General features: G+C 43.0%; 1 protein-coding gene across 1 annotated transcript in view; it reads left to right on the forward strand.

Annotated features, from left to right (window-relative positions):
• The first annotated feature begins 873 nt into the window (after positions 1-873).
• The window catches only part of unc93a (unc-93 homolog A), a 60193-nt gene continuing 39363 nt past the window's right edge, over positions 874-21703 (forward strand). The window contains exon 1 of the mRNA XM_059986544.1: positions 874-1069. Within this exon, the coding sequence (XP_059842527.1) occupies positions 977-1069 (93 nt within the window). The 5' untranslated portion in view covers positions 874-976. The remainder of the gene's footprint in view (positions 1070-21703) is intronic.

Here is a 21703-nt window from a genome sequence, read left to right on the forward strand (position 1 = left end):
AAACCGTCTCTCCTATGCAGGTCGCGACTTCCATGAAATGATCCAGAAATTGTCCTCCTTCCTACATCAAATTCGTAGCCACGTGTTACCCTGTTTCAGTCCTGAGATCACAACCCTGGAGGTCCTGCCCTTTAACTTAGCACCTAACTCCCTGAACTCACTTTGCAGAACCCCGTCACTCGTCCTACATGGCCCACAATCTCTGACTGAACGGCGAGGACCCGGTCCGAGATGTCCCGGACCTGGCAACATACCGTCTGGGAATCTCGTTCTCGTCCACAGAACCGGCTTTCTGTCCCCCTAACTAGCGAATCTCCCATCAGCACAGCCCGCCACTTCTCCCCCTCCCCTTCCCTTCTGAGACCTGTGACCACTGTGACTTTCCTAGGCTAGCTCACCCCCACCGTCCCTCCCCGACAGAATTCAAAGTGTTGTTCAGATCCTCCCTCGTTCTATCCCGATTAAAAAAATCATTTCGCTCTCCTTTACTGAAGAAAAGCAATTAACAATCTTGAACATTGTGTTCAAGTGCATGCAGTTTGCATTCGGGTGGGATTTGTGCAACGTTACGATGCTATTTTGTAAAGAGACACAATTCAGACTCAAACGGGCGAAGACGAGTGAATTGGTCGGTGTCAGCGACCACACGCGGCCGGCTGGTGACTGGACTAGTGTACCTTAGGAAACCAATCGGTTAAGTACTAGTAGGTCCCATGACAGAACCGGAGCAAGAAAATACTTCCGCTCTAACAAGAGTTATTGCAATACAGTCCCAGTTGATTGACTTCGTCACCAAAATGACAAATTTCCAGTGGCTCACATGTGAACTTTGTCATCCAAACAAGCGGGCATATACATCTTAAAACCGGGCGAACCCGGAGAGCAGGACTTGTTCACCCCGTTCCTGGGCCGTTTGTAGGGTCTCGGAAGTCGCTCGGTTTTAACCAGCGGGATTGAAATCACTCGGATCAGCAAGATGAAAATTGCTAAAGAAACGAAGAATGCCGTTATTGTGAGCTTCGGGTTTTTGCTGCTGTTTACTGCTTACGGAGGGCTTCAAACTGTCCAGGTATCTATTTTCAGTAAAATAAACTTAATACTTCAATATAACTTTCAATTTTCGATTTTAGGAGGGGTGCAAATTTATAATTTGAAATGTACGATGTGTTTTCCTTTAAGAAGAGTTAGCTTTGCCCCGAGATAAGCTTGTATTGTATAAGACAGCGTGACCTCGCCGCTCGGCTCGCAGTGTGCACAACTTGTTAACATAACAGCTCATAGTTAAAACGATCCGTCACAAACAGAAACCGATCAGTTAATGTGGGTCGTCTCTTACTGGGACTGTCACCGATAGCGATATAGATCGCCCGGTAACCAACTCCGATCTTAAAGTTGTAGAACTTAGAGAACACTAAATGCGAATTGGATTCTCTGTGAACATGTGTAGCTTAATTTCAGATCAAATCCTTTCCCGGCGTCGGTTTAGCCCAACTTTTGGCATCAGTAGAAACGCCACAATTAGTTTAGCGCTTTTGGACCGGAGAGGAGCTCTGCGTGAATGTGTTAAGACGAGGGAACCTTCCCAAGTCAGGGTACTGGGGGCGAAGCGGCGGCGGACATTCACCCCGTCTCACTGGCCAGTGCAAGGCGCGGCTCCGGGCCGGCGTTGGAGAGGAAGGTGGTCAGAGATGCGGGGGTAAGAAACTTTGTGTGAAAAAGGATCTCGTGCTTTCCCGGCGCATTTGACGAAGAAACTCTTCTCGGGCTTCCAGCCGGGTACAAATATCGATTTTAACCGACGTTGCAATAACAACTCTATCATCTTCATCAGGGACGATGCCGAGGTACTTCCAGTTCGCTCCCGTCATCCGTCCCCTCTGATTGATTAGTCCTCATCCAATCAGGTTTCCGGTGTCCCACCTTGCTGATGATCCATTTCCAGTACAGTACTTCCTAAGGGCAAGACCTTCATCTTTGTTATCGTCTGGTTTTATTTCACTGGTTCTTTCACCAAGCCGTCCCAAAAACCCATTCGCGCGGCACGGTAGATTTATGCCTTCAAAGTTAATCCTATGGCTACCGCCGATTTTTTCCGGGGAACCCAAACGAATGCAGTGCACCTCCTGTTCCCCTTGATATGGGGTCCCACCGTGCGATGCTCCGCGTTTACAGGGAACCCTGCAAACGTCAGCCGTCTGCTGTCCTTAACCATACCCTCCGGACAAGGAAGAAAGCGAGAGACTGAGAGAAAGGAGCGCTGGAGAGCTGGTTTGGGGAGAGGGACCTATTCTCAGACAGCGAGGGATTCAGATTCAGAGAGGGCGGAGAAAGCCCGAAAGAATAAGCAACAAGAAAAGTAGAAACGGAGAGAAAGAGGAAGAGAAAAAGAGCATGAGACTGAACAGCAGAGACGGACAGAGGAAAGAGCGATGAAGGGCGAAAAAAACACGAGAACCAACAGAAAGGCGATAGACAATGGTATGGAAAGATCCACATTAGGGGTGCGAAGGGAAAGAAGACGAAAATACTGAACTAGGAGATAGCGAGGGATTGGGAGATAAAACCAGCACGGATAAGCAATTTCGAGAGACGATAGAAGGCAAAGAAAAATAGAGGGAATGAGGAGAGAAAAACTGATCAGTATTTCCAGCAATCCCTATAATTATCCCATCCGCAATATCTCCACAGCCTTTTCTGCTCCTAGCCGTTCACCCAGGAGACGGGCCGACCCAAGGCGCTCCCTGGCTGGAATGGGGTTGGGCTCCTTTTTAGAAAGTAACCAGATTCGGTGATTAGGCCACTGTGCGTTAGCAGACTCTGCCACATCTGGGACAGGTAAACAGACCAGTGCAATGAGAGTACCAATGCTCCTTCACCTATGTCTGCTCGGTTTCCACCTGCTCCCCAGGAAAACACTGGCGGGTTGTCAGCTCCTTCCCATCTTTGAGTGGTTATGGGATTATCAAAGTACATGTATGTCACCATTTACTACCGCGAGATTCATGTTCTTGTACGTATGGAGAGAAGGCAGGTACAGGGTTCTGAGTTGGATGATCAGCCATGATCATACTGAATGGCGGTGCAGGCTCGAAGGGCCGAGTGGTCTACTCCTGCACCTATTTTCTATGTTTCTGTTTCACAGTAGAACAAAGAAATACAATAACTCACACACAAAGACTGATAAACACTCAATGTGCAAAATAAGACACACTGCAAATACAATAACTACTCATAATAATAATAATAATGATAATAAGTAATAAATAATAGTGATAATATGAGTTGTAGATTCCTTGAAATTGAGTGTTGAGGTGAATCAGTTCAGTGTTGAGGTGACTAAAGTTATCCAGGCAGGTTCAGATGATTGAAGGTAATAATTGTTCCTGAACCTGGTGGTGTGGGACCTAAAGTTCCTGTACCTTCTTTCACAGGGCAGCAGTGAGAAGCGAGCATGGTCTGGATGGTTTTGGCCCTTGATAATGGATAAATTAGACCATAAGATATAGGAGCAGAATTAGGCCATTTGGCCCATCAAGTCTGCTCTGTCATTTTGGCATGGCTGATCCATTTTCCCTCTCAGTCCCAACCTCCTGCCTTCCCCCTCCTCGTATCCCTTCATGCCCTGACCAATCAAGAATCTATCAACCTCTGCCTTAAATATACATAAAGACTTGACCTCCACAGCTGCCTGTGGCAAAGAATTCAACAGATTCACTATTCTCTGGCTAAAGAAATTCCCCTCATCTCCATTCTAAAAGGACACCCCTCTATTCTGGGGCTGTGTCCTCTAGTCTCTCGCATCCCAGCATAAGAAGCATCCTCTCCACATCCACTCTATCAAGGCCTTTCACCATTCGATAGGTTTCAATGAGGTCACCCCTCATTCTTCTGAATTCCAGTGATTACAGGCCCAGAGCCATCAAACGCTCTTCATATGTTTAATCCTGGAATCACTTCAGTGAACCTCCTTTGAACCCTCTCTAGTTTTGGTACATTGTTTCTGAGATAAGTGCCCCAAAACTGCTCACAAGACTCCGTGAGGCCTCACCAGTGTTTTATAAATTTTCAACACGACATCCTTGCTTTTATATTCTAGTCCTCTTCAAATGAATGCTAACGTTGCCTTTGCCTTCCTCACCACTGACTCAACCTGCAAATTAAGCTTTAGGGAATCCTGCACAAGGACTCCCAAGTCACTTCGCATCTGTTTTTTTTTGTATTTTCTCTCCATTTAAAAAAATAGTCAATTCTTTCATTTCTTCTACCCGAATGTATGATCATACACTTCCCAACACTGTATTCCCTCTGCCATTTCTTTGCCCATTCTTCTAATCTGAGTCCTTCTCTAGTGTCTCTATTTCCTTAAAACTACCGGCCCCTCCACCTATCTTTGTATCATGTGCAAACTTTGCAACAATGTCATCAACTCTATCATCCAAATTATTGACATATAACATAAAAATAATTGGGTGCAATACAAACCCCTTTGGAACATAACTAGTCACCGGCAGCCAACCAGAAAACCTTTATTCCCATTCTTTACCTTCTGCCAATCATCCACTGCTTTATCCATGCTAGAATCTTTCCTATAATACCATGGGCTTGTAGCTTGTTAAACAGCCTCATGTGTGGCACCTTGTCAAAGGCCTTCTGAAAGTCCAAGTACACAATATCAACTGAATCTCTTTTGTCTATTCTGCTTGTTATTTCAATAGCCAATAGACAATAGACAGTAGGTGCAGGAGTAGGCCATTCGGCCCTTCTAGCCAGCACCGCCATTCACTGTGATCATGGCTGATCATACACAATCAGTACCCCGTTCCTGCCCTCTCCCCATATCCCTTGACCCTGCTATCTATAAGAGCTCTATCTAACTCTCTCCTGAATGCATCCAGAGTCTTGGCCTCCACTGCCTTCTGGGGCAGAGCATTCCACATATCCACCACTCTCTGGGTGAAAAAGTTTTTCCGCATCTCTGTTCTAAATGGCCTACCCCTTATTCTTAAACTGGCCTCTAGTTCTGGACTCACCCGTCAGCGAGAACATGCTTCCTGCCTCCAGTGTGTCCAATCCTTTAATAATCTTATATGTTTCAATCGGATCCCTTCTCATCCTTCTAAATTTCAGTGTATACAAGCCCAGTCACTACAATCTTTCAACATATCACAGTCCTGCCATTCCGGGAATTAACCTTGTGAACCTACGCTGCACTCCCTCAATAGCAAGAATGTCCTTGCTCAAATTTGGAGACCAAAACTGCACACAATACTCCAGGTGGGGTCTCACCAGGGTCCTGTACAGCTGCAGAAGGACCTCTTTACTCCTATACTCAATTCCTCTTGTTATAAAAGCCAGCATGCCATTAGCTTTCTTCACTGCCTGCTGTACCTGCATGCTTGCTTTCATTGACTGATGTACAAGAACACCTAGATCTCGTTGTACTTCCCCTTTTCCTAACTTGAATCCATTTAGATAGTAATCTGCCTTCCTGTTCTTGCCACCAAAGTGGATAACCTCACATTTATCCACATTAAACTACATCTGCCATACATTTGCCCACTCACCCAACCTGTCCAAGTCACCCTGCATTCTCATAACATCCTCCTGACATTTCACACTGCCACCCAGCTTTGTGTCATCAGCAAATTAGCTAATGTTACTTTTAATCCCTTCATCTAAATCATTAATGATAATCATAATGATTCCATCTGCCATTCTTCAGCCCATTTTCCCAGCTGATGCAGATCCCTCCGCAAGTCATGGTGGCCATCCTTGCTGTTCACTACACCCCCAATCTTGGTGTCATCTGCAAATTTGCTGATCCAATCACATTATCATCCAGAATATTGATCTCGATAGCAAACAACAACGGACCCAGCATCAATCCCTGCGGCAAAATCACTAGTCACAGGCCTCCAGTCAGAGAGGCAACCATCTGCTACCACTCTCTGGCTTCTCCCACAAAGCCACTGTCGAATCCAATTTACTACCTCATCCTGAATGCCGAGCGACAGAGCCTTCTAGACCATTCGGTACCTTTGCATGTATTTTATCATCGATTCTATTGGGTTTTTTTGTATCTACTATGAGTACTTACAAGAAAATGAATCTCAGGATAGTTGGTATACCAAATGTACTTTTGATAACAAAATTTACTTTGAATTTGAAGGGACAGGGTTCTCTGAGTGTGATGGGTATATGGATGAGTTGCCAGAGGAGGTGGTAAAGGCAGGAAAAAAAAATGAGGTTTTGAAAGACATTTGGATAGGTACACGGTTAAGAAAATTTAAGAATATGCGTCAAATGTAGGCAAATGGGATAAGAATAGATAATCACCTGAGTTGATAGGGACAAGTTGAATTAAAGTGCCAGTATCCATGCTGTATAAATCTATGAACTTAGTACGGGCATTTAAAATTGATGAGAAATTCTTTCCTAATAGGGAATTCAGAACAAAAGGCTGGGTGTGCTGGGTCAATTGAATGTCTCAAGACTGAGATTAATATACTTATTAACAGTTATCATGTTAGGAGATCGAGAACAAAGATGTAGAATAGAAACTTCACAGCAGTACTCAGATAGGACAGACTGGAGGGCTCGTCTACTGAGGCCATATGGGTGGAACTGAGGAGTAAGAAAGGGATGATCAGATTATTGGAATTATGTTATAGACCACCTAGTAGTCAGCTGGATTTAGAGGGGCAAGTTTATAGATAGATCGCAGACAGTTGCAAGAAAAATAAGGTTGCGATCATAGGTGATTTTAACTTTCTGCCTTTTGACTAGGACTTGCATACTGCATAAAGGCTGGATGGGATAGAGGATGTCAAATATGTTCAGGGAAATTTCCTTAATCTTTAAGAGGTCTCAACTAGACACAGCACAGTACTGGATGTCCTATTAGGGAACGAGACAAGGCAAGTGGCAGAAGTGATCATAATTCCATTAGTTTCAAGGTAATAGGACTGGTCCTTGAGTTGAGATTCTAAGTTGGAGATAGGCCCATTCTGATGGCAGGTGTGGATTGTTTTTTATGGCAAAGGGATGCTTGGTAAGTGGGAGGCCTTCAAAATGAAATACTGCGGGTGCAGAGTTTGTTTGTTTGTTACTGTTTGAATAAAAGGCAAGGCTAACAGGTTTAGGGAACCTTGGTTTTCAATGGCCCTGGCTAAGAAGAAGAAGATGGGGCTGTACAGCAGGTATAGGCAACAAGGAACAAATGAGATGCTTGACGAGTACAAGAAATGCAAGAGAACATGAAAGAGGAAAGTCAAGAGGGCTAAAAGAAGCTACGTGTTTGCTCTGACAAACAAGGTGAAGGAGAATCCCAAGGGCCTCTAAAGATATATAAAGTGCAATACGATAGCAAGAGGCAAAATTGGTCATATTGAAGATCAGAATGGTCATCTATGCATGGTGCCAAAAGGAATGGGGGAGATCTTAATGGATCTTTCATCTCTGTATTTGCTCAGAAGACAAACACAAAGACTGAGGCAAAACAACAGTGAGGTCATAGATTATAGAGAAGAAGGTGCTTGCTGTCTTGAGGTAAACTAGGGTGGGTAAGACCCAATGGCTTGACAAGGTGAGCCCTTGGACCTTATGGGAGATTAGTAAGAAATTGCAGGGGCGCTGATAGAGATATTTAAAATGTCCTTAGCCACAGGTGAGGAGCCAGATGATTGAAGGATAGCTAATGTTGTTACATTCTTTAAGAAAGGCTCCAAGAATAAGCTGTGAATTTATAGGCCAGTGAGGCTCATGTCAGTAGTGGGTAAATTATTCAAAAGTATTCTAAGTGGCAGTATATATAAATATTTGGATAGACAGGGCCTGATTAGGGCTAGTCGACTTGGCTTTGTGCATGGTAGGTCATGTCTACCCAATCTTATAAAGCTTTTCCAAGGAGTTTACTCAGAAAGTTGATGAAAGAAAGGCAGTGGATGTGGTCTTTACCAAGGTCTTTGACCAAGTCCTGGTCCAGAAAGTTCTGTCACTTGGCACTCAGGGTGAAGTAGTAAAATGGTTTCAAAACCGGCTTAGCAGGAGAAGACACAGAGTGGTAATAGGGGGTTGCCTTTCTGACTAGAGGCCTGTTACTAGTGGTGTGCCACAGGGATCAGTGCCCGGTTTGTTGTTGTTTGTCATCTATATTTAAAATGTGAATGATATTGTAGTTAACTAGATCAGCAATTGACACCAAGATTGGAAGCATTGTGAACAATACCGAAGGCTAACAAAGCTTGCAGTGGGATCTGGAACTGCTGAAAAAAATGGTCTGAAAAATGGCATATGGAATTTAATGCAGAGAAGTGTACTTGGGGAGGGCAAGACAAGGTAGGACTAACACAGTGAACGGTAGGCCACCAAGGAGTGTGGTAGAGCAGGGAGATCTGGGAATACTGATCCTTAATTCCTTGAAAGTGTCATCATGGGTGGATAGGGTCATAAAGAGAGCTTTCATTACATTGGTCCTCGTAAGTCAGAATATTGGTGCAGGGATGTTATGTTGAAGTTGTATAAAATGTTTGTGAGACCAAATTTAGAGCATTGAGTGCATTTATGGTCACCTACCTTTGGGAGAGGTTTCAATAAAATTGAAAAAGTACATAGGAAATTTACACGGACATTTCTGGGACTTTTAGAAAAAGGTTGAATAGATTAGGAACATAAGAAAATCTTTTTTTTTGCTTTTTTTTCTTTTTCAATCTCTTTATTAATATCAACATGATAAGATTAATACATAGATAGTGGGATTACAAACTTACAAAGTTACACTGAACATGAAAGGATACACAAGCAATAATTACAATATAGTTAAGTCTTCCCAAATCATGAATGATACAAATATCATATAAACAGAACAAAACCAGATATATCATATATAAAAACACAAGAAAATCTGAGATGTTGAAAATCCAAGCAACACACTCAAATGCTGGAGGAACTTGGCAGGCCAGGCAGCATCTGTGGAAAGGAGTACAGTTGAGACCCTTCATCAGGACTAAAAAAAAAAGGGTGAGGGGTCAGAGTAAGAAAATGGGAGGTGGGGGGTAGGGGAGGAAGAACCACAAGGTGACAGGTGAAATTGGGGGGGGAGGAAGAGCTAGGAAGTTGATTGATGTCAGACTTACAGGGCTGGAGAAGGGGGAATCTGATAGGAGAGGACAGAAAGAAAAGTAGGAAGTGCACCAGAGGGTGGTGATAGGCAGGTAAGGAGATAAGGTGAGAGAGGGAAATGGGAATGGGGAGTGGTGAAGGAGAGGGAAGGATGTTACCAGAAGTTTGAAAAATTGATGTTCATGCCATCAGGTTGGAAGCTGCCCAGACAGTTGGTGTTGCTCCTCTAACCTGATCACGCCAGTCGAGGATGGGACTGGGAAACAGTATTAAAATGAGTGGCCAATCCCAGTTTTTCTGGCAGATGGAGTGTAGATGCTTGGTGAAGTGGTCTCCCAATCTGTCTCGCAGATATGCAGGAGACTGGACCAGGAGCACTGGATATAGTAGATTACCCCAACAGACTCACAGGTGAAGTGTCACCTCTCTTGGAAGGACTGTTTGGGAGTGAGGGCAGAGGTGTAGCACTAGTTCCACTTGCAAGGATAAGTGCCAGGAGGGAGATTAGTGGGAACTTTCATTGATCCTGCTATAGTTATTATTCTATCAATTTGCTGAGTGTACCAACAAGAAAATGAATCTCAGGTTTGTACATCGTGACATATGTGTACTTTGATAATAAGAATTTACTTTGAACTTTGAACCCAGCTCACTGACGCTGTAATGATGTTATGCTAACTGCTACACTATCATGCTTTCCCCCCCAAACCTGATCTGGTTAGAGCTGCTGGGTTTTTAATGACTATCCAGTTCTGTCTTTATCACCACTAAAGCTCATATTTGGTTTAAGTTCCAGATTATGTACTGAAATTAAGTTCCAGAAATGCCTTGGAAGGATTTGAACTCAAATCTCAGGGTGTCGGTCAAGGTCTCTGGAATACCTGTTTGCTGTGGCGTCCAAATTCGCCAGATCCTGGCGGTGAATTTGGGGGATTCTGCAGAAGTCGCATTTTAACGGCAAACACAGGAGATTCTGCTGATGATGGAAGTCCAGAGTGACACATACAAAATGCTGGAGGAACTCAGGTCAGGCAGCATCTATGGAGAGGAATAAACAGTCAACGTACAAGCCAGGAGGTGATTTGCAAAGCCAGGTGAAGATAGAATCCTAACAGAACCCTTCTTCTTCAGTCCTTTACCTTTCCCAACTATCATACCTACCTGCCTTCACCTTTCACCTTCTAGACTGAACTCCCTCCTCCCCCCCATACTTCTTAATCTGGCTTCTTCTCCTTTCCTTTCCAGTCCTGATGAAGGGTCTCCACTTGAAACATCAATTGGTTATTCCTCTCCATAGATGCTGCCTAGCCTGCTGCATTTTGTATGCATTCAATGGTACTTCCCCAGTTCCTTGAGGTGTCTGCTGTAGGTAGTCCTTGTCTCAGAAGCCTATAGAGATGTAGGGATCACTCTTTGTTGGTAGACCATGAGCCTAGCACCCAGTTTGAGGTTTGCTCTTCAAACACGCTTTTCATCAGGTGCTCCAAGGATTTGCATGGGCTTTAGAGGTTCACTGCTCTCTGCTTTGGCTGTGAGATAGCTTCTGAAATACCGAAATTCTCGGGGGTCTGATGTTGGGCCTTTATTGTTATTATTAACTAAGTTGAGAGAGGACCTTTGTTTTGTGGGCTTTTGGTGTAAGGTCAGTTTTCACCTATGCTCCAAATAAACAAACATCTTCTTTACTGTTCTGACTGAGGTTGGACTTGCAGTGTTTTCAGAGAAAGTTGAACCATCTCTTATTTTTTCTTTCTTTTGTAATAATATCCCTACTTAAGTTTTAAAAATATAGTAAGTTCTTTTAAAAATTGACAAAAGGATTTGCCCAACGGCACAGACTTGCTTGATGGTAAACTGCACTGGCAGGAGGTCTGTGGTAGACCATGGTCTGCACACTATCATGTTCCTGATATAGTATGGTAATCAATTTCCAAGGCTTGTCAGAGATGGGAAGGATTCTCATTGTACCTCTTGGTTGACAGAGCCAAAGGTTTTTGTAAGATCATAGGAAGCCATGTTATTTCCCCCATGTCTATCTATGTCTACGCTCATCAGCTGAACATGAGCCCAATTCTGGAAGGTAATAACTGATTCCATTAATTTATTTTAAAATTTCATTTAGGAATACAGTATGGTATCAAGCCCTTCTGATATAACAGGATACATTGCCCAGTTAGACCCATGTGACTTACTAACTTATATGTCTTAGGAATGTGGGAAACCTTAGCACCCAAAAGGAAGCCTACAGGGTCATGGGAAGGAGACACACACTCCTTACAGACAGTGACAGAATTGAACCAGGGTCACGACGCTGTAATAGCATTAAGTTAACCACTACGTTACTAGACTGCCCTGATCTACTAAGATTTAGCTTTACCTTGGGGAGCTAGCAACAACATAATGTAATAGCTGACACCACAAACTCTAGTACTTTCCTACTTACAAATTTGCTGTTGACTGTTTCAGTGGTCAATTTATTCATGTTCTAGTGATGTACATCCTTTAGTAAATTCCCAACTACTAATTCTATCTCAGCTGTTAATCCTCCAGGGTGTTTATTTGCCTGACCAGATCACCCATATTCAAGCTGCTATCTCTGTCTCAGCAGTCAGTTAATCAATGTCTTCAGTTCAACCTCTTAAGGTCAAACTCTGCGGCTTATTTGTTCTTCAGTCTTGTTTAGTGCGGTGGAGTGTACACTGACTGGTTGTATCATGGTGTGGTATGGAAACAGTAATGCCTTTGAACTGAAAATCCTGGAGAAAGTGGTGGATACAGCCAGTCCATCACAGGAAAACCCTTCCGCCATTGAGCAGATCTACAAGGTGCACTGTCGGAGGAAAGCAGCATCCATTTCAGGGACCCCCACCACCCAGGACATGCTCTCCTCTCACTGCTGCCATCAGCAAGAATATTTAGGAGCCTCAGGGCCCATGCCATCTGGAACAGTTATTACCCCTCAATCTTGAGCCAAAGGGGATAATTTAAATCAACTTCACTTGCTCCATCATTGAAATGTTTCCACAACCTATGGATGCACTTTCAAGGGCCCTTCATTTCATGTTTTCAACACTTATTGCTTATTTATTTATTATTATTATTATTTCTTTTATTCTCTATTTGCACAGCTTGTTGTCTTTTGCATATTGGCCATTTGTCCATCCTGTTGGGTGCGATATTTCATTGATTCTATTATGTTGCTTGGATTTACTGGGTATGCCCACAAGAAAATGAATTTCAGGGTTGTATATAGTGATACAGATGTAATTTGATAATAAACTTTCTTTGAACTTGAACTTGTCATGAATTTGCAGCCATTGTGCATTCTGCACCATGTGACCACAGGAGGGGAATCCTAGACATCAAGAATACCTGTCATCTTGTTTGTAACTGCCTCACACTTATCTTTACACAATTCAACAGAGCACACACATAATTACACCTTGTTTTATAAAATACATTGGGTGATTCTTTTTTCTACGTAATCAATCATGCAAATTGCCTATCTTTTATAGAAACATAGAAAATAGGTGCAGGAGTAGGCCATTCGGCCCTTTATTCTGTCGTAATTCCACGACTCCACCAATTCATAGATTCTGTGATCTTTGACCATCTTTATACAAAGCAAATTTGATGATAGAAATTTTTAGGTTTATCAGCATTTTAAAGGTTCATTCCAGTGACAATGTCAGCACAACATTTCTAAAGGTTTTTGGGGAAGAATTTGCAGTGGACAGAACCGAAGATGCTTCTTTCATCTCCATTAAGTATTCAGGCTTTTTTTTTTAAAAAAAGAGGTTCATTAAGGAACTACTTGCTTCTTCAAACCATGCTGCCATATTAAGCATGGTAATAGCTAATATTTTACCCTTGTCCTTAACTACCACTACACAAGCCCTCCATTTCCAGCTACTCATTCTCCGTGATGTCTGCCAACTCCAACTGGATCCTACCACTAAGCATATCTTTCCCTCCCTACAACTCTCTGCTTTCCACAGGGATTGCTCTCTACTTGATTCCCTTGTCCACTCATTTCTCCCCATTGATCTCCTTCCTGGCACTTATTCTTGCAAGTGGGACAACTGCTACACCTACTCATTCACTTCTTCCCTCACCTACATTCAGGGTCCCAGTCCCTTCAGGTGAGATGACTTCACCTGCGAGTTTGTCAGAGTCATCTTTTGCATCTGATGCTCCAGGTTTCACCTTTTCTACATCGGTGAGACCCATCGTAGATTGGAGGATCACTTCGTCAAGCACCTTCATCTAGTACAACAGGCATGATTTTCTGGTGACCCCCGTTTTAATTCTACTTCCCATTTCCATCCTGACATATCGTTCATAACTGACTACAGAAGCTTTGTGACTGGTTTTCAAACCCATTCATACTATCCTTTGATCTTTCAGTGGTAAACCCAACTGTCTTCCTCAGGCACAAGTTAGTCAAATAACATGTCCCCCTAGAGACATCTCCTTCTATACCCTCTTGAATGAGCAGGTGGGGCCTTTAACCTAAAACCTTGAGGGACAATGTCATTGTTCCTGCAAGTTATTAGCTAGCAGTTAGCATGTTGGCTCAAAGCTTCCTCTACTGCCATGATGAGGCCAAACTCAGGTTGGAGGAGAAACAACTCATATACTGTCTGGGTAGCCTCCAGCCTATCAGTGTTAAGGTCAATATCTCTAACTTCAAGTAATTTCTCCCCTTCCTCTTACCTCTTTCTCTGATTCTGATGAAAGCTCATCAACTGAAAATATCAATACTTTTCTCCCCCAACAGATGCTGCCCAGCCTGCAAATACTTCCATCATTTTATGGTTTATTGCATAAAATTCTCTGAGTTTTGTTTTTACCGTTTTTAGTCATCAGTTGATATGGTAACCCTTTCCACCCTTTTATCCTACTGTTCACACATGTAAGGGCTTTAATTCTCTATTTGTTTAGTTCCTTGCAGATTCTGTACTAAGCTTGAATTGTAAAGCTGTATTTCATAAGTAATTGTTCATGGTTGAATGACTTTCTCACTTTTTTAACTTAATGACGTAAATTCCATTAGTAGCTAATGGATAACCTAATTAAAGTTCATCAATCCCAACCATGAAATACCAGGGAGGCGACAAACATCACTCACTCAACAGACTCAAGTTAGCCAGCTAGTCATAGAGAAGTACAGCACAGAAAGAGGCTCTCCAGACCATCTAATCCATGCCAAAACCATTTAAATTCCTTACTCCCATTAACTTGCACCGGGACCATAGCCCTCCATACCCCTACCATCACGTATCTATCCAAATCTCTCTTAAACCTTGAAATTGAGCTCCCATGCACTACTTGTACTGGCAGCTCATTCCACACTCTCATCACCCTCTGAACTTTTAACCTTTCACCCGTAACTCCTGACCTCAGTGGGAAAAAACCTGCTTGCATTAATGCTATCTATAACCCCATAATTTTGCATACCACTATCAAATACCCCCTCAGTCTTTTACGTTCTAAGGAATACAGTTCTAACCTATTCAATCTTTCCTTATAACTCAGGTCCCCCAGACTTAGCAACATCCTTCTAAATTTTCTCTGTACTCTTTCAACTCTATTTACATCTTTCCTATAGGTAGAGACCAAAAGGGCACAGAATACTCTAAATTAGGCCTCATCGATGTCTTTTGCAACTTCAACAGAACATCTCACCTCCTGTATTCAATACATTGATTTGTGAAGGCCAGTAGGCCAAAAGCTTTCTTAACAACCTTATCTACCTGCGATGCCACTTTCAAAGAATTATGGACCTCTCTTCCCAGATTCCTTTCTCCTACCACACTCCTCAGTGCCCTACCATTCTCTGTGTAAGATCTACTCTGGTTGGTCCTCCCACTTGTCTGCATTAAATCCCATCTGCCATTTTCAGCCCATTTTTCCATTGATGCAGATCCCATACACTGCCTTGTCTTCTTCAACTTTCCTGGTAACTTCCTCAAAAACTCTATAAAATTGGTTAGACATGACCTAACACACACAAAACCATGCTGACTATCCTTAATCAGTCCACATCCATCCAAATACTTATATATCTGGTCCCTTAGAACATCTTCCAATAACTTTCCCACAACTGACGTCACTGATCTATAACTTCCTGGTTTACATTTAGAGCTTTTTTTAAAACAGTGGAACAACATTGGCTATCCTCCAATCTTCTGGTACCTCTCCTGTCGCTAAGAATGATTTACCTATCTCTGTTAGGGCCCCAGCAATTTCTACAATTGCCTCCCTCAGGGTCCAAGGGAACACGTCAGAACCTGGGGATTTCTCCACCCTGATTTGCCTCAGGATAGCAAACACCTCCTCTTCTATAATTCCTTCTATTTCCAGCATCTGCAGATTTCTTCGTGTTTGCTCTTTAAATTCACTACTGCGAAGCCTCTGCCAGTGATGCCTACACTGAAGAAGTTTAAATCTTCTCTTCGTCGGGAGTTCAGTGAAACCCTCTCTCGCGGCTCCCCATCTATAATTCCTTCTAGATGCTGCCTAGCCTGCAGTGTTCTACCAGCATTTTGTTTGTGTTGTTGTTTGAATTTCCAGCATCTGCAGATTTCCTCGTGTTACCTCCTCCTCCTGGATGGATTCTTAATGAAAAGTTCAGCTATTAAATATCCATCTCGATATTTAATCAAGACAAAGGAGCAGAATTAGGTCATTAACCATATAACCATATAACAATTACAGCATGGAAACAGGCCATCTCAGTCCTTCTAGTCCGTGCCGAATGCTTACTCTCACTTAGTCCCACCTACCCGCACTCAGCCCATAACCCTCCATTCCTTTCCTGTCTATATACCTATCCAATTTTACTTTAAATGACAATACCGAACCTGCCTCTACCACTTCTACTGGAAGCTCGTTCCACACAGCTACCACTCTCTCAGTAAAGAAATTCCCCCTCGTGTTACCCTTAAACTTTTGCCCCCTAACTCTCAACTCATGTCCTCTTGTTTGAATCTCCCCTACTCTCAATGGAAAAAGCCTATCCATGTCAACTCTATTTATCCCCCTCATAATTTTAAATACCTCTATCAGGTCCCCCCTCAACCTTATTCCAAAGAATAAAGACCTAACTTGTTCAATCTTTCCCTGTAACTTAGGTGCTGAAACCCAGGTAACATTCTAGTAAATCTTCACTGTACTCTCTCTATTTTGTTGTCATCTTTCCTATAATTCGGTGACCAGAACTGTACACAATTCTCCAAATTTGGCCTTACCAATGCCATGTACAATTTTAATATTACATCCCAACTCCTATACTCAATGCTCTGATTTATAAAGGCCAACATACTTTCTTCACCACCCTATCCACATGAGATTCCACCTTCAGGGAACTATGCACTATTATGCCGAGATCACTCTGTTCTACTGCATTCCTTAATGCACTACCATTTACCATGTGTGTCCTATTTGGATTATTCCTACCAAAATGTAGCACCTCAAACTTATCAGCATTAAACTCCATCTGCCATTGTTCAGCCCACTCTTCTAACTGGCCTAAATCTCTCTGCAAGCTTTGAAAACCTACTTCATTATCCATAACGCCACCTATCTTAGTATCATCTGCATACTTACTAATCCAATTTACCACCCCATCATCCAGATCATTAATGTATATGACAAACAATATTGGACTCAGTGCAGATCCCTGAGGCACACCACTAGTCACGGGCCTCCAACCTGACAAAGAGTTATCCACCACTACTCTCTGGCATCTCGCATCCAGCCACTGTTGAATCCATTTTACTACTTCAATATTAATACCTAACGATTGAACCTTCCTAACTAACCTTCCATGCGGAACCTTGTCAAAGGCTTTACTGAAGTCCATATAGACAACATCCACTGCTTTACCCTCGTCAACTTTCCTCGTAACCTCTTCAAAAAATTCAATAAGATTTGTCAAACATGACCTTCCACGCACAAATCCATGTTGACTGTTCCTAATCAGACCCTGTCTATCCAGATAATTATATATACTATCTCTAAGAATACTTTCCATTTATTTACCCACCACTGACATCAAACTGACAGGCCTATAATTGCTAAGTTTACTCTTAGAACCCTTTTTAAACAATGGAACCACATGAGCTAAATGCCAATCCTCCGGCACCATCCCTGTTTCTAATGACATTTGAAATATTTCTGTCAGAGCCCCTGCTATTTCTACACTAACTTCCCTCAAGGTCCTAGGGAATATCCTGTCAGGACCTGGAGATTTATCCACTTTTATATTCCTTAAAAGTGCTAGTACTTCCTCCTCTTTCCCTACTTGTTTCCCTTACCTTACACAATTCAATATCCTTCTCCTTAGTGAATACTGAAGAAAAGAAATTGTTCAAAATCCCCCCCATCTCTTTTGGCTCCACACATAGCTGTCCACTCTGATTCTTAAAGGGACCAATTTTATCCCTCATTATCTTTTTGCTATTGATATAACTGTAGAAACCCTTTGGATTTATTTTCACCTTACTTGCCAAAGCAACCTCATATCTTCTTTTAGCTTTTCTAATTTCTTTCTTAAGATGCTTCTTACATTCTTTATATTCCTCGAGCACCACATTTACTCCATGCTGTCTATATTTATTGTAGATATCTCTCTTTTTCCTAACCAAGTTTCCAATATCCCTTGAAAACCATGGTTCTCTCAAACTTTCAACCTTTCCTTTCAACCTAACAGGAACATAAAGATTCTATACTCTCAGCATTTCACCTTTAAATGACCACCATTTCTTTCTTACATCCTTCCCATAAAACAAATTGTCCCAATCCACTCCTTCTAAATCCTTTTGCATCGCCTCAAAGTTAGCCTTCTTCCAATCAAAAATCTCAACCCTGGGTCCAGTCCTATCCTCCTCCATAATTATATTGTAATTAATGACATTGTGATCACTGGACCCAAAATGCTCCCCAACACACACCTCCGTCACCTGACCTATCTCATTCCCTAACAGGAGATCCAACACTGCCCCTTCTCTAGTTGGTTCCTCTATGTATTGCTGCAAAAAACTATCCTGCACACATTTTACAAACTCCAAACCATCCAGCCCTTTTACGGTATGGGCCTCCCAGTCTTTGTGTGGAAAATTAAAATCTCCCACAATCACAACCCTGTGCTTACTACAAATATCTGCTATCTCCTTCCAAATTTGCTCCTCCAATTCTCGCTCCCCATTAGGTGGTCTATAATACACCACTATAAGTGTTACTACACCTTTCCCATTTCTCAATTCCACCCAAATAGTCTCGCTAGACGAGCCCTCTAATCTATCCTGCCAGAGCACCGCTGTAATATTTTCTCTGACAAGCAATGCAACACCTCCCCCTCTTGTCCCTCCGATTCTATCACACCTGAAGCAATGAAATCCAGGAATATTTAGTTGCCAATCACACTCCTCCTTCAACCATGTTTCACTAATAGCTACAACATCATATTTCCAGGTATCAATCCATGCTCTAAGCTCATCCACCTTTCTTCCAATGCCCCTAGCATTAAAATAGATGCATTTAAGAAACTGTCCACCTCTTCCTCTCTGTTTATCTCTAACAGTACAAAGAACTTTACTGTCTTCTTTTTCTTCCTTCTCCCATACATCTGTTCCTACACACTAATTCCCCTCCCCTCTTGTACTTAGTTTAAATCCACTGGAGCCTCTCTAGCAAACCTACCTGCAAGACTACTTATCCCCCTCCAGTTCAGTTGTAAACCGTCCCATCGGAACAGGTCCTACCTTCCCTGGAAAACTGCCCAATCATCTATAAATCTGAAGCCCTCCCTCCTGCACCATGTCTTCAGCCACGTGTTGATCTGTGCTATCTTACTATTTCTAAATCCAACTGCACGTGGCACTGGTAGCAATCCTGAGATTGCTATCCTGGAGGTCCTGTCCTTTAACTTGGCACCTAGCTCCCTAAACTCACCTTTCAGGACCTCCTCACTCTTCCTACCCACGTCATTGGTCCCTACGTGGACCACAACATCTGGCTGCTCACCCTCCCTCTTGAGAATACTGAGAACTCGATCCGAGATATCGTGGACCCTGGCACCAGGGAGGCAACAGACCATCCGGGATTCTCGATCTCTTCCACAGAACCTCCTATCTGTCCCCCTATCGAATCCCCTATCACTACTGCTCTCCTCTTTTCCCTCCTTTCCTTCTGAGTTGAGGGTCCAGTCTCGGTGCCAGAGATACAACCACTACAACTTGTCCGTGGTAGGTCGTCCCCTCCAACAGTATCCAAAACGGTATACTTATTGTTGATGGGAACGGCCACAGGGGTGCTCTGCTCATTCTGTCTATTCCCCTTCCCTCTCCTGACAGTCACCCAGCTACCTGTCTCCTGACTCCTAGGGGTGACTATCTTCCTGAAACTCCTGTCTATTTCTGCCTCTGCCTCCCGAATGATCCGAAGTTCATCCAGCTCCAGCTCCAGTTCCCTAACACGGTTTGTCAGGAGCTGCAGCTGGTTGCTCCTTTTGCAGGTGTAGTCATCAGGGAAAATTGCACTTGCCCTGACTTCCCACGTACTGCAAACGGAGCACTCGACTGCCCTAACTGCTGCCTCCATTACCTACTCCTGAGCTAATTAGATTAATTAAAGGAGCTTACCCGGCCTTGCCTCACCTGGAGTGAATCTCGGACTCAGCCTCTGCTCGCTTTTTAAATTCTCCCGCTGCCTCACGGGGCAACTTTCACGCGCTTGCGCAGTTGTGCCCCGTTCAAACTTAGCCTCTGCCTGTTCTCTCCGAAGCCTGATTGAGCCAAAGCCGACCCACTCTGCCTCAATCCACTCCAACGATTAAGCCCATCAAACTCTGCCATTTCATCATGGCTGATCCCGGATCTCATTCAACCCCATATACCTGCCCTCTCACTATCCCTCTATCCACGCCAGTATATTTCCTGTAACACTATAGGATTTTATTTTGTTAAACAGCCCCGTGTGCGCCACCTTATCAAATGCCTTCAGAAAATTTAAGTAAATGACATCCACTACCTCTCCTTTGTCCTCTCCTTTGTCCACCCAGCTTGTTACTTCCTGAAAGAATCCCATCAGATTTATCAGGGAAGATTTCCTTTTACAGAAACCATGCTGACTTTGGCTTGTTTCATCACTAAGTCTCCAATTACCCCAAAATCTCATCCTTAATAATAGACTTCAGCACTTCCCCAAACCACTGAGGTTAAGCTAACTGGCCGATAATTTCCTCTCTGTTGCCCTCCTCCCTTCTTAAAGAGTGGAGTGACAGTTGCAACCTTCCAGTCCTCTAGGGCCATGCTAGAATCAAGTGATTCTTGAAAGATCATGACCAATACATCTGTTATCTCTTCAGCAACCTCTCTCAGGACTCTGGGATGTGGTCCATCTGGTCCAGGTGACTTATCCACCTGAAGACCTTTCAGTCTGCCTAACACTTTTTCCTTTGTAATAGCAATGGCACTCACTCCTGCTCCCTGACACACACAGAATCTGGCACACAACTAGGGTCTTCCACAGTAAAGACTAAGGCAAAGTACTTATTAAGTTCATTTGCCACTCCCCCCCCCCCCATTACTACCTCACCAGCATCATTTTCTAGTGGTCCAACATCAACTCTCACCTTCCTTTTATTCTTTGTATAATTGAAAAAAAACTTTTAGTATACTTCTTTATATTTTTGACTAGTTTACCCTCATCTTTCATCTTTTCCCTTATAGCTTTTTAGTTGCCTTTTGTTGAATTTTAAAAGCTTCCCAATCATCCAACATCCCATTCACTTTTGCTACCTTATATGCCCTTTCCTTGGTTTTCATGTAGTCCTTAACTTCCCCTGTCAGTCACAGTTGCCTAGCCCTGCCATTTGAGAACTTCTTCCTCTGTGGGATGTATCTATCCTGAACTATTCCCAGAAACTTCAGCCATCTCTATTCTGCCATCATCCCTGCCAGTATCCTCCTCCGATCCACCTGGGCAAGCTCCTCTCTCGTGCCTCTGTAATTCCCTTTACTCTATTATGATACTGATACATGTGACTGGTGCTTCTCCCTCTCAAATTGCAGTGTGAATTCAATCATATTATAATTACTTGCTCCTGAAGGTTCCTTTACATTAAGCTCCCTAATAAGATCTGGGTTATTACACAACACCCAATCTAACATAGCCTTTCCCCAAGCAGGCTCAAGCACAAGCTGCTCTAAAAGCAGCTATAATAGGCATTCATCAGATTCCCTCTTGTGATCTGACACTAAGCTGATTTTCCCAATCCCCTTCCATTTTGTAGACCCCTATCAGAATTGTGACATTACCCTTTTTATATGCCCTTTCCAGCCCCCCTTGCAATCTCAACTCCACATCTTGTTTACTATTTGGAGACCTGTATATGATTCCCATAATTTTTTTAATCCGTGTAGTTTCTTAACTCCACCCACAAAGATTCAATACCTATGTCACCTCTTTCCAAAAATGTAATTCCACCTCTTACCAACAGAGCCACACCACTGTCTATGCCTTCCTGACTGTCCTTTCAATACAAAATATATCCTTTGATGTTAAACTTCCAAATATG

The sequence above is a fragment of the Hypanus sabinus genome, chromosome 12 (genome assembly GCF_030144855.1).
Source record: "Hypanus sabinus isolate sHypSab1 chromosome 12, sHypSab1.hap1, whole genome shotgun sequence".
Classification (NCBI taxonomy): Eukaryota; Metazoa; Chordata; class Chondrichthyes; order Myliobatiformes; family Dasyatidae; genus Hypanus; species Hypanus sabinus.